This window comes from Amblyraja radiata, chromosome 1 (assembly GCF_010909765.2).
Source record: "Amblyraja radiata isolate CabotCenter1 chromosome 1, sAmbRad1.1.pri, whole genome shotgun sequence".
In the NCBI taxonomy this organism is placed as follows: domain Eukaryota; kingdom Metazoa; phylum Chordata; class Chondrichthyes; order Rajiformes; family Rajidae; genus Amblyraja; species Amblyraja radiata.
In genome coordinates this window covers 191,899,715-191,912,581 of record NC_045956.1, presented here as the reverse complement: position 1 = coordinate 191,912,581, position 12,867 = coordinate 191,899,715, and the positions used below count along the sequence as shown (strand labels likewise).

The window sequence follows — 12,867 nt, the reverse complement described above, 5'->3', positions numbered from 1 at the left end:
ATCCTAAGTTCATTCATGTGCTGCACCTGTTGATCAGAGCCTGGCTCTACTGTGGAATGTTATTAGGAATGTAATTTAGCCTAACCTTATTGATACCTAATCCAATTTGAAGCATAAATGTTGCATTGAAGTGTAAGTTAAAAGACTCGCTGCAGAATGCACCAGATTGCACAATTTCAAGCTGAAAAATGCAAAAGCTCGCCCTCCCCCCCCCCCCCCCCCCGCTACCTGACTGCAGTGAAGACTTTAGCTAATGATTGCGAGTTTGTCATTATCCATGACTCGTTGCTGCGAGACAGAATTGTCTGCGGCATCACCAGCCAGCCACTCTGGGAGAAACTACTACAATGCGATGATTTAACACTGGAAAAATACAGTGACATGTGTATGATCGCCGTAGCATCAGCCGAGCACGTGAAGCAGATTGCTCCAACCGCCATCGACACCGAAGACACTTATGATTACGTGAAACGGGACAGCGCCAGTTGGCCATGGGGCAGGGATTCACGACCCAGACAACCACAGACAGAAATCCGTGATTCTGCTAAGGACACCGTCTGTCGGTCATGCACCCACGGGCATAAAGGAAACTACTGCCCCGTTCAGTACATAAGATGTCACACCTGCGGAGAGATTGGACATCTTTCCAGATCCCCCGACTGCCCGGTAAATAGAGCGTCCAACAGCCGCACACGTTCCCGACAACATGACCGGCTAATCAGACACTGGAGCCATGACGTCCGCGACGTTGAGTTCCAGATGAACACTTCACCGCTGCCTGAGCCAGTGGACGATGATGTTGATGTATTCTACATTGATACCGTGATTAACGCAGAAAATTGAGTCGATGCGTGAATGGGGACAGATGTGCAGCATCAACAATGTGGACATTGAGTTCAAACTTGATTCTGGCGCTCAAGTAGACATCCTGCCAGAGCACTTGTTCAGAAAGACTGGTCTTGCCTTACTGAACACACTTCATCCCCAGCAGACCTTGGTCTAAGGTTGGAACAGACATCTTAGAAACATCTCGACCACGGGGGAAAATGGAGGAGGACTGGCCAAGCACTGTGCCTTCCACCACAGTGATGAATGCTGTGGTGGATGTTGTGTAAAATTTTTATTGTGGTTGTGTTCTTTATTACTGTACCGCTGCTGGCAACCCAAATACCACCGACCTTGGTTGTGTGGCAATTAAATTATATCTATCTATAGAAAATAGGTGCAGGAGTAGGCCATTTGGCCCTTGGTGCCTGCACCGCCATTCAATATGATCATGGCTGATCATCCAACTCAGTATCCTGTACCTGCCTTCTCTCCATACCCCCTGATCCCTTTAGCCACAAGGGCCACATCTAACTCCCTCTTAAATATAGCCAATGAACTGGCCTCAACTACCTTCTGTGGCAGAGAATTCCAGAGATTCACCACTCTCTGTGTGAAAAATGTTTTCCTCATCTCGGTCCTAAAAGATTTCCCCCTTATCCTTAAACTGTGACCCCTTGATCTGGACTTCCCCAACATCGGGAACAATCTTCCTGCATCTAGCCTGTCCAACCCCTTAAGAATTTTGTACGTTTCTATAAGATCCCCCCTCAATATTCTAAATTCTAGCGAGTACAAGCCGAGTCTATCCAGTCTTTCTTCATATGAAAGTCCTGACATTCCAGGAATCAGTCTGGTGAACCTTCGCTGTACTCCCTCTATGGCAAGAATGTCTTTCCTCAGATTAGGAGACCAAAACTGTACGCAATACTCCAGGTGTGGTCTCACCAAGACCCTGTACAACTGCAGTAGAACCTCCCTGCTCCTATACTCAAATCCATTTGCTATGAATGCTAACATACCATTTGCTTTCTTCACTGCCTGCTGCACCTGCATGCCTACTTTTAATGACTGGTGTACCATGACACCCAGGTCACGTTGCATCTCCCCTTTTCCTAATCGGCCACCATTCAGATAATAGTCTACTTTCCTGTTTTTTACGCCAAAGTGGATAACCTCACATTTATCCACATTATACTGCATCTGCCAAACATTTGCCCACTCACCCAGCCTATCCAAGTCACCTTGCAGCCTCCTAGCATCCTCCTCACAGCTAACACTGCCCCCCCAGCTTCGTGTCATCCGCAAACCTGGAGATGTTGCATTCAATTCCCTCGTCCAAATCATTAATACCTTGCGGTACCCCACTAGTCACTGCCTGCCATTGTGAAAAGGACCCGTTTACTCCTACTCTTTGCTTCCTGTCTGCCAGCCAGTTCTCTATACACATCAATACTGAACCCCCAATACCATGTGCTTTAAGTTTGTATACTAATCTCTTATGTGGGACCTTGTCGAAAGCCTTCTGAAAGTCCAGATATAACACATCCACTGGTTCTCCGTTATCCACTCTACTAGTTACATCCTCGAAAAATTCTATAAGATTCGTCAGACATGATTTACCTTTCATAAATCCATGCTGACTTTGTCCAATGATTTCACCACTTTCCAAATGTGCTGCTATCCTATCTTTAATAACTGACTCTAGCAGTTATTAAAGATGGATGGAGTTGACCATCTGGATGGAGTTGACCATTTGCTTGTAGTGGACTATTACTTCAAATACCCAGAAATAGCGTAACTGACAGACATGACGTCACATTGGGTGATATGTGAGATGAAGGGCATGTTTGCCTGGAATGGGATTCCTGACTTGGTGATGACAGACAACGCGAGACAATTTGACTGTGCTGAGTTTCGTAGGTTCCAGGATGACTGGGTATTTGCCGATGTCACCTCAAGTCCCATATATCCACAGAGCAACGGGCAGATAGAGCGCTGTGTGCAAACTATAAAAAGTATCATGAGGAAAGCCAAACGCAGTGGCCGTGACCCGATCTACGCCATCCTCGAATACCGCAACACCCCCTTTGACGGGAAAAGCGGCTATGCCCCCTCACAGTTACTGAACAGTAGACTGTTATAACCATATAACCATATAACAATTACAGCACGGAAACAGGCCATCTCGGCCCTACAAGTCCGTGCCGAACAACCTTTTTTCCCTTTGTCCCACCTGCCTGCACTCATACCATAACCCTCCATTCCCTTCTCATCCATATGCCTATCCAATTTATTTTTAAATGATACCAACGAACCTGCCTCCACCACTTCCACCGGAAGCTCATTCCACACCGCTACCACTCTCTGAGTAAAGAAGTTCCCCCTCATGTTACCCCTAAACTTCTGTCCCTTAATTCTGAAGTCATGTCCTCTTGTTTGAATCTTCCCTATTCTCAAAGGGAAAAGCTGATCCACATCAACTCTGTCTATCCCTCTCATCATTTTAAAGACCTCTATCAAGTCCCCCCTTAACCTTCTGCGCTCCAGAGAATAAAGACCTAACTTATTCAACCTTTCTCTGTAACTTAGTTGTTGATACCCAGGCAACATTCTAGTAAATCTCCGCTGTACTCTCTCTATTTTGTTGACATCCTTCCTATAATTGGGCGACCAAAATTGTACACCATACTCCAGATTTGGTCTCACCAATGCCTTGTACAATTTTAACATTACATCCCAGCTTCTATACTCAATGCTCTGATTTATAAAGGCTAGCATACCAAAAGCTTTCTTTACCACCCTATCTACATGAGATTCCACCTTCAAGGAACTATGCACTGTTATTTCCAGATCCCTCTGTTCAACTGTATTCTTCAATTCCCTACCATTTACCATGTACGTCCTATTTTGATTTGTCCTGCCAAGGTGTAGCACCTCACATTTATCACCATTAAACTCCATCTGCCATCTTTCAGCCCATTCTTCCAAATGGCCTAAATCACTCTGTAGACTTTGGAAATCCTCTTCATTATCCACAACACCCCCTATCTTGGTATCATCTGCATACTTACTAATCCAATTTACCACGCCTTCAAGTTGTTAAGAAACAAATTGCCATCGCCTCTATCTCTCTTACTGCCTCATCATGTCCCTCCCATGGGACCACAAGTGGCCGTCCGGCAAGAAAAACAGGCAGCATACTTCAAAGAGAAGGCAAGCGCCGAGCCACAACGCGCCCGGAACAACAACAACAGGTATAGGTTCATGCCAAACCAACTGAGTGGCAACGCGGCCGTATTGCAAGAGAAACCCTGTCCCCTCGGAGCTACGTCATCTCTACACCGAGTGGTACTGAGTTACGCAGAAACAGGAAGGACATACGACCTGCGCACGAAGCAGCTGAGCCATGTCCTGGCAACACGCAGCAGACAAGTGCGAACACTCTCACACAAGAAGGAACCCCTCTCCCAGAAGGAGCTAGTCTCCCAGACTCAAGAGAACTATCACAGCCTGCATCAAAGGGTTCTGTGGTGGGGGAATCGGCTCAAAGCGAGCCAAGCCACACTCACACACAACAGAAATACGACACAGAACGAGTTGGAAATACGACTTGCACGAGAAGTGGGCGATTGTCAAAACCCCCAACTCGACTTGTTATGTAAAATAGTTGGGCAATTATTTTATAGTTTTGTAGTATGAAGAACACTATGTTATTTGTGGTACTTTATCCACATTAAATTGATTAAAGATTCAAGTTACTAGTTTTGACCAAAGTTGAAGGGGGCGACGTGATGTGATTGAAGTGAAGGGGGAGATGTGATGTAATTAAAGGGAAGGGGGAGATGTGATGTTTCTCTATCTCGATATTACTAAAAGTCTGATCTTGACCGCTTTTGGCTCGCTGAGGTGCGATTTCCGAGAGAACGCCAACACCTACGGCCGTCATTTTCCGGGACCAGAGGATTTTTCCCATCGATGAAAAATCAGATATATTAACGTTTAAAAAAAATTCCCCATTCTCTCTGCTGCCCCCGCTGGCTGCAGGGGGGAGGGGGTGGGACTATAAAACCCGGAAGTGTAGTCACTCACTCCGTCTCTGCCAGACCCAGGAAGCAAGAGGGTCACGGCTCTCTGAGCTGCGAATATCACAGAACGTACGTCGACCACTGTGAGTCTCCTCGATGCAGCTGTAAAGTGGCTGCTGCCCAATTGTTTGCCTCGCCTTTTTTAAAAGTTTGTGTTCACAAAATTAATTCTGGTTGTCGGGGGCTGCTGCCCAGTTGTTTGCCTCGCCTTTTAAAAAAGTTTGTGTTCACAAAATGAATTTTGGTTGTCAGGTGGCTGCTGCCCAATTGTGTATCCGTTGGTGCTTCTGCAGCCCCCATGCATTCTTGTCACAGTGGGAGCAGCTGCACGCCGACGTGGGCCTGCCGGTGCTGCCGCAACCCCCGCGAGCTGTCAAAGTCCTCACCGCAGTACGGTCAGTCATAGGGCTGGCCACTGGTCTGCACGCGCTGGTGAGATATAGCGTGGGAGACCCTGGCAAAAAGCTCTCCACACACCGGGCTGGGGACGGGATGGTCGCCGGCGTGCACCCTCTGGTGGTACAGCAGCTGGGTGGAGGTGGTGAAGCCCTTGCCACACTGGGCACAGGTGTAGGGGCACTCGCCGGTGTGTGTGCGCTGGTGGGACAGCAGGCTGCTGGAGGAGGTGAAGCCCTTGCCGCACTGGGCGCAGGGCCGCTCGCCGGTGTGGGAGCGCTGGTGCACCAGCAGGCTGCCGGTCCGGGTGAAGCCCTTGCCGCACTCGTTGCAGGTGTAGGGGCGCTCCCCGGTGTGGGTGCGCTGGTGGGACAGCAGGTGAGCAGACTGGGTGAAGCCCTTGCCACACTGGGCGCAGGTGTAGGGGTGCTCGCCAGTGTGGGAACGCTGGTGCACCATCAGGTTGCTGGAGTGGGTGAAGCCCTTACAGTCTCTTACCATATGTCCCTTTTTCAAACATCCAAAACAGATTCCCTTCTCTTTCAAGAAATACATCTTGTCTTCATATTCTTTCATCTTGAATCTACGACACCATCTTATGGTGTGACCAACTTCATCACATAACAAACAAAATACTATTTGCTTGCTAGTAGATACCTTTCTTTTTCTTTCATCTGTCTTTTCCACAGACACGGTCGTGATAGCAAAACTACTTTTCTTAGGTTGTGATCTTTCTTCGGTTTTGGTAAAAGTAGAACCTTTATAAGTTGCAAGTGGTTTGCGATCTTCAATAGTTCCGTTGTATGAGTCTGACATGTACCGTACTTCTCTTTCTAAAAATTCCACCAGGTCTGGTAGCCTGGCTACTTGGTTGCTCTTATCTCGTATTTCACCTGCCCTATCTCTCCACTTTTCTCTCATTCTTCTGGGCAACTTGATGATTCTCATATTACTTGCAAGATTCATTTCCTCCATGTAGCCAAGATTTTTTATCGAGCTGCAACATCTTCTCAGAAATATTGCATATTCACTCAATTTTTCCACATCTTCTGGCTTGATTTCTTTCCAAGCATGGGCCTTTTCAATGTATGCATTCGCAATCCTCTGTTCATCACCAATACGTTCCTTTAGTAATCTTCTCGCCTTTTTATAGCCCTGGTTGCCTGGCTCCATCTGACAACTTTCTACAAGCACCTTCAGTCTTCCTTTTGTGTACTTCACCAGAAATCGTAAGCGCTCTTTTTCATCCTTAACTTTCGTCTCTAATACCTCCTCTAGTGCCCTTACGAAAGTTTCATACTCCAAAGGATCTCCACCATACGTAGGAATTTCAACTAGTGGCAGAATGAGAGAGGTATTTTGTCGAGCTATAATCTCGTTGAATTCAGATTGCCTATTCAACACTGCCAATAATCCATCCTGAAAACTCTGTCTTGGCTCCACCTGTTCATAAACAGGTCTTGGCTCAAACAGACTTGTGCCCTAAGACTCGAAAAACCACTGGTCCATCTCGAATTTGTACGGATGCTCCCATAGTAGCTAGTTTCGTTCTAGCACTAATTTGCTGAGATGAAGGTTCACTCAACCTATTTAGATTTTCCAATCCAAGGTATCCGGTGGACCTTGACCATGGAATCGATCCAACTGCCAATTGACTCTGAGCAGTTTTGGCTCTCTGTCTAGAGCTCATTGTCTTCGACAATCTAGAGCTGCATCTAGACCCTTGACTTTCCAGTATGTCCTTCCTGGCTTTGGCCACCGCCATCTTTGTATCTAATTCCAGTTGTTCCTGACATCGCGCCATGTCTTCTTGCTGTCGCTTTATCTGTCGCATCTTCTCTTCTTGCTGTCGGGCCATCTCATCTTGCTGTCGGGCCATTTCATGTTTTTTCTTCATTGCATCCGCTTCTATTGAGAACGCAGCTAAATCATCTTCTGCTCCCAATTGAGCAGAAGCCCTCGAAACCGAACTGGCTGAGCAACCAGATCTGCGGCCTGATCTTCATGAAGATACATTTGAGATACTATCTCCCGGTTCTATATCATCACCTTCTTCTTCTTCATGCTTAGTATCTTCTTTTCTGCTACATTTACTTTTATCAACTTGCGCTAACCATGCATCAGCAGCACCCATGGATTCATCATAATACTCCGTATTTTCTGAATCCCACTTATAATGTCTTTCGCGTTCCTCTTGAGAACGTTCTGCTTCCAGCAGTGTGTCCTGCTTCTCTTTCAGCACCTGGCTAAGGCTACGTATCAGGCGTAATTTATCCTCCACCTTCTCCTGGTTAGCTTCTGATTCAATGAGTATCTTCACACTTTCAAATAGCCTTCTAATCCTCTTCCACAACTTGTTCCTATCCAATTCAGTCTCCTTGAGAACATGAATTCGACCTTTCTCAGTGAGTTTAACTTGTCTGGCTGGTCTTTCTCCACCATGTGCTCCTTCAAGCACCAAGCTTCTAGCTCCTTCACTCATAACGTGACATAATTTCAGATAACCACTTCTCTGCCTTTTCCTTGAAACCATTGAATATCTTCTTCGTGTATTCATCCCACTGTGTATGTCTTCTGCGTTCTTCCCAAGACAGCAGTGAACACAGCAGTACATTCTGTTTCTTGCCAACCTCCTGGTAGAGGTTCCATAGTTGGCTCATATTAGATTTCACATTGATCAAGTTCTGTTCTGATTCCATTAGTTTTTTCTGTGTATCAATTAATCTGGTCACCTGCAACCATGATTCATTTCTCTCTTTCTCGGTTTCCCTCAAACAGGCAGCATGTGAAATATCTGTTTCTTCAAGTTGTCTGGGTCTTTCTTCACCACCACGTGGTTCTTCTGGCATAGCTCTGCCTTCATCTTCTAAATTCATGATTTAAAAGAGGTCTTGGCAGATTGCCAAGTCTTTAAATTAGTCGAAAAAGTCTCTGCTTCTCAGTGACTTTGCTTTTATCAACAATTTCTTCCAAAACTAAAAACATACCGATAATGTAGAGAACATCTCACGAACACCAGGTGCAAAATGAATGATACTAATTCAAATGGAATGCGCTTATCACAAGAGATTCAAAACAATCCAAGGTCAGTCTGCTTTCCCCAGACACGCTGGAGAAAACAGCTTCTGAGTTCTGTTACAGAAGTCTTTTAATTAAAGCTGTGCATTTAATTCAAAGAGTAATAATCGATTTGTACTCACAAATCCAGTGATACATCTTCAGATACGTCCCGATGCTGTTGATAGACCTCAAGGCTTTTCCTGGCCGAGATCTTTATCTTCTGTTCCACGACTGGAACCAATCTTCTTTCGCTATGCCTCTCCAACGTCTTAGCCTTGACGTCCTTCTCTGGCTGCGCCTCTCCGAGGTCTTAGCCTGGTCGTCCTGCTCTGGCTGTGCCTCTCCGAGGTCTTAGCCTTCTTATCTTCAATTAAGTCTTCTGTCCCACTCTCTGGGACTGGTATTTCTTCTTCAGTTCCACGACTGGAACCAATCTTCTTTGGCTATGCCTCTCCGAGGTCTTAGCCTTGACGTTCTTCTCTGGCTGCGCCTCTCCGAGGTCTTAGCCTGGTCATCCTTCTCTGGCTGTGCCTCTCCGAGGTCTTAGCCTGCTTATCTTTGATCTTCTGTCCCTATCTCAGGGACTGGTATTTACCCCTGCCGGAGGTTTGCTTCTACAGTACTATCTTCTGTCCCACTCTCTGGGACTGGTACTTAACCCCCCTGCCGGAGGTATCCTTCGACTTAATGTAGCGGCAGATATTTCATATCTTTCAGGTAATTAGCATCCTAGCCACTAATTGGATGAGAATGGATAAGGGGAATATCTTCGATATGCATGCAAGCTGCCTCAGAGACCTTCAGAGCTTCTCCTTTCATAAAGCTTCAGCACACAGTCTTTTAATGAATATTTTCTTTATTGTAGATATAAAACAGTAAGATACATCCAAGGTTTTACCGACGTTACGGCAATCTTCTTCGAACTCCAGCTCATTACTTCAGATACTAGAAAGCTCCTCGTGTCTCCGTAACAATGACATGCTCGACATGGTCGAAGGATTAACCTTCTCCATCGTCTCTCCAAAACGAATCTAAAAACTAAACTTCTGCGCAAGCAGTTAAGCTGCAAACATGCCCAAAGACACGTCATAAATCCCACCCACATTATAACGGGCAGTCTAAAATTTAAAGGCACATGCCATCCACAATGACATGCAAAACAGGCCAAATGGCCACTACAGGCACGGATTATTGATTGGGGACAATCAGCCATGATCACAATGAATGGTGGTGGTAGTTCGAAGGGCCGGATGACCTCCTCCAGCACCTATTTTCTATGTTTCTATCTATGTTTCCCTCTGTGTCTCTCTCGGTCTGTCTCCCCCTCTTTGTTTCTCTCTGTCTCTCTATCTGTCCCCCTCTGCATATCTGTGTCTCTCTCTGTGTCTCATTCTCTCTCTATCTCTATCTCTGCCTCTCACTGTCTCTCTCTCTATCTAGCTCTGTCCCCCCTCTCTCTCTTTGTGTTCATGTCTCTCTCTCTCTCTCTCACTGTCTCTCTCACTGTCTCCCTCTCACTCTCACCCTGTCTCTCTCTGTCTCTCACTCTCTGTAAAGAGGAGTCATAACACACTGTGTCTTTACTACTGTTTATTCATGATACACATACGTTGCTGCCCTAGCTGTTCGTGGTCTGTCACCGGAACTAGAGAGAGAGATCAATGGGTGGGAAGGTTGTAATTATACTTGTGATATGGGGAGTGGTTAGTAGTGGTGAGGTCACTATGTTAAAGGTACATGCACATGTCATCTACATCCTTCCCCTTGGAAATGAAAAGCAATACAGTAGTGACGGGGCGACCACGTCTCATACGCTACGAGCAGGTAAGCAAACAGTTAAGCAAAATCACCATAACGGACAGGCGGCTTGACCACCCGCCCGGACCGGGTACGCAGCTCGCCATCTCCCCCCTCTGCAGGAAGAACAGGAGCAGGAGCAGGTGCGGGTGAGCGAACCGGGGACCCAGGAGGAGAAGGAGAAGACGGACACGGAGGAGGGGATGCAGGCGCAGCAGCGGGAAGACGGGCAGGCGAGCGAGGATTGGCTGTGGGAGAGCGGGGCTGATAGAGCTGAGAAGGCAGGGACCGAGGCATGCGTGGAGCGGCAGGCAACGTGGCAGACAGCGGAGGGGCAAAGGGGTCGGCAGGCGGTGGTGGGGTCTCATTGACAAGCCGCAGATGTTGGCGGGACCGGCGGTAAATGGTACCATCATGGTCGACCAGATAGGACCGCGGCGAACCAGCAGTATCGACGACGATGGCAAGCCTGGAGTGACCGGAGGGGGACTGCATCCGGACGACTTGGCCAGGGAACAGACGCGGGAGGGGACGGCAGGACTTGTCGTGGGAGCGCTTTTGGATTTCTTGCTTGAGGGCAATGCGCTCCTGGACGGCAGCGGGCTGGAGAACAGAGGGCACGAGGGACCGCTGGGTCACCGGGATCGGAGGCCTCGTAGTGCGGGCGTTTGATGGTAAGGTTTAGTTGGGGCAACACTGTGGGCTGCTACCCCCGGGTGCAGGGGAACCCCGTTGCCGTTGCGGGCCAGCGTACCGCCGGCGGCCAGCAACACTGGTAAAGTTAATGTCATGATCAGCAGGCGACACCGCCGAGGCGACAGCCTCAGCCATGCGGGAGGCGTGCAGAGCCTCGTCCAAAGACAGGTCGTGCTTCCGCAGAAGTTCAGCCCTTAGCTTTGCATCCTGAAGGCCATACACTAGAATGTCCCGGGTCAGTTGATCGGGGGTCAGCGCGTCCAGGCGGCTTTTGGAGGCGTGGGTTCGTATCCCACTTCTGACACCATGTAATGATTCTCATAACACACTGTGTCTTTACTACTGTTTATTCATGACACACATACGTTGCTGCACTTGCTGTTCGTGGTCTGTTACCGGAACTAGAGAGAGAGATCGATGGGTGGGAAGGTTGTAATTATACTTGCGATATGGGGAGTGGTTAGTAGTGGTGAGGTCACTATGTTAAAGGTACATGCACATGTCATCTACACTCTCCGTCTCTCTCTCACTGTCTCTCTCTGTATCTCTATCTGTCTCTCTCTGTATCTCTCTCTGTATGTCTCTATCGCTCTCACTCTCTCTCTCTCACTCTCTTTCTCTGTCATTCGCTCTCTGTCTCTCTCTATCTCGGTCTCTCTATGTCCCTCTCTCTCTCTGTCTCTCACTCTCTCTCTGCGTCTCTCTGTCTCTCTCTGACTCTCACTGTCTCACTGTCCAGTGGATGTGTTATATCTGGACTTTAAGAAGGCTTTCGACAAGGTCCCACATAAGAGATTAGTATACAAACTTAAAGCACGTGGTATTGGGGGTTCAGTATTGATGCGGATAGAGAACTGGCTGGCAGACAGGAAGCAAAGAGTAGGAGTAAACGGGTCCTTTTCAGAATGGCAGGCAGTGACTAGTGGGGTACCGCAAGGCTCAGTGCTGGGACCACAGCTATTTACAATATATATTAATGATATGGACGAGAGAATTGAATGCAACATCTCCAAGTTTGCGGATGACACGAAGCTGGGGGGCAGTGTTAGCTGTGAGGAGGATGCTAGGAGCCTGCAAGGTGACTTGGATAGGCTGGGTGAGTGGGCAAAAGCATGGCAGATGCAGTATAATGTGGATAAATGTGAGGTTATCCACTTTGGTGGCAAAAACAGGAAAGTAGACTATTATCTGAATGGTGGCCGATTAGGAAAAGAGGAGATGCAACGAGACCTGGGTGTCATGGTACACCGGTCATTGAAAGTAGGCATGCAGGTGCAGCAGGCAGTGAAGAAAGCCAATGGTATGTTAGCATTCATAGCAAAAGGATTTGAGTATAGGAGCAGGGAGGTTCTACTGCAGTTGTACAGGGTCATGGTGAGACCACACCTGGAGTATTGCGTACAGTTTTGGTCTCCTTATCTGAGGAAAGACATTCTTGCCATAGAGGGAGTGCAGAGAAGGTTCACCAGACTGATTCCTGCGATGTCAGGACTTTCATATGAAGAAAGACTGGATAAAGTCGGCTTGTACACGCTAGAATTTAGAAGTTTGAGGGGGGATCTTATAGAAACGTACAAAATTCTTAAGGGGTTGGACAGGCTAGATGCAGGAAGATTATTCCCGATGTTGGGGAAGTCTAGGACAAGGGGTTACAGTTTAAGAATAAGGGGGAAATTTTTTAGGACCGAGATGAGAAAAACATTTTTCACACAGAGAGTGGTGAATCTTTGGAATTCTCTGCCACAGAAGGTAGTTGAGGCCAGTTCATTGGCTATATTTACGAGGGAGTTAGATGTGGCCCTTGTGACTAAAGGGATCAGGGGGTATGGAGAGAAGGCAGGTACAGGATACTGAGTTGGATGATCAGCCATGATCATATTGAATGGCGGTGCAGGCTCGAAGGGCCAAATGGCCTACTCCTGCACCTATTTTCTATGTTTCTATGTTTCTGCCTCTCTATCTCTCTCTCTGTCTCTCTCTCTGTGCCTGTCTCTCTCCCTATCTG

General features: G+C 47.4%; 2 protein-coding genes across 2 annotated transcripts in view; both read right to left on the bottom strand.

Annotated features, from left to right (window-relative positions):
- LOC116989933 (zinc finger protein 229-like) overlaps window positions 1–5,810 on the bottom strand; it is a 33,893-nt gene extending 28,083 nt beyond the window's left edge. Inside the window, exon 1 of the mRNA XM_033047521.1 lies at window positions 5,313–5,810. Coding sequence (XP_032903412.1) covers window positions 5,313–5,810 — 498 coding nt within the window. The remainder of the gene's footprint in view (window positions 1–5,312) is intronic.
- Window positions 1–12,867, bottom strand: part of LOC116982908 (zinc finger protein 229-like) — a 968,520-nt gene that overhangs the window by 688,371 nt on the left and 267,282 nt on the right. The window lies entirely within an intron of this gene.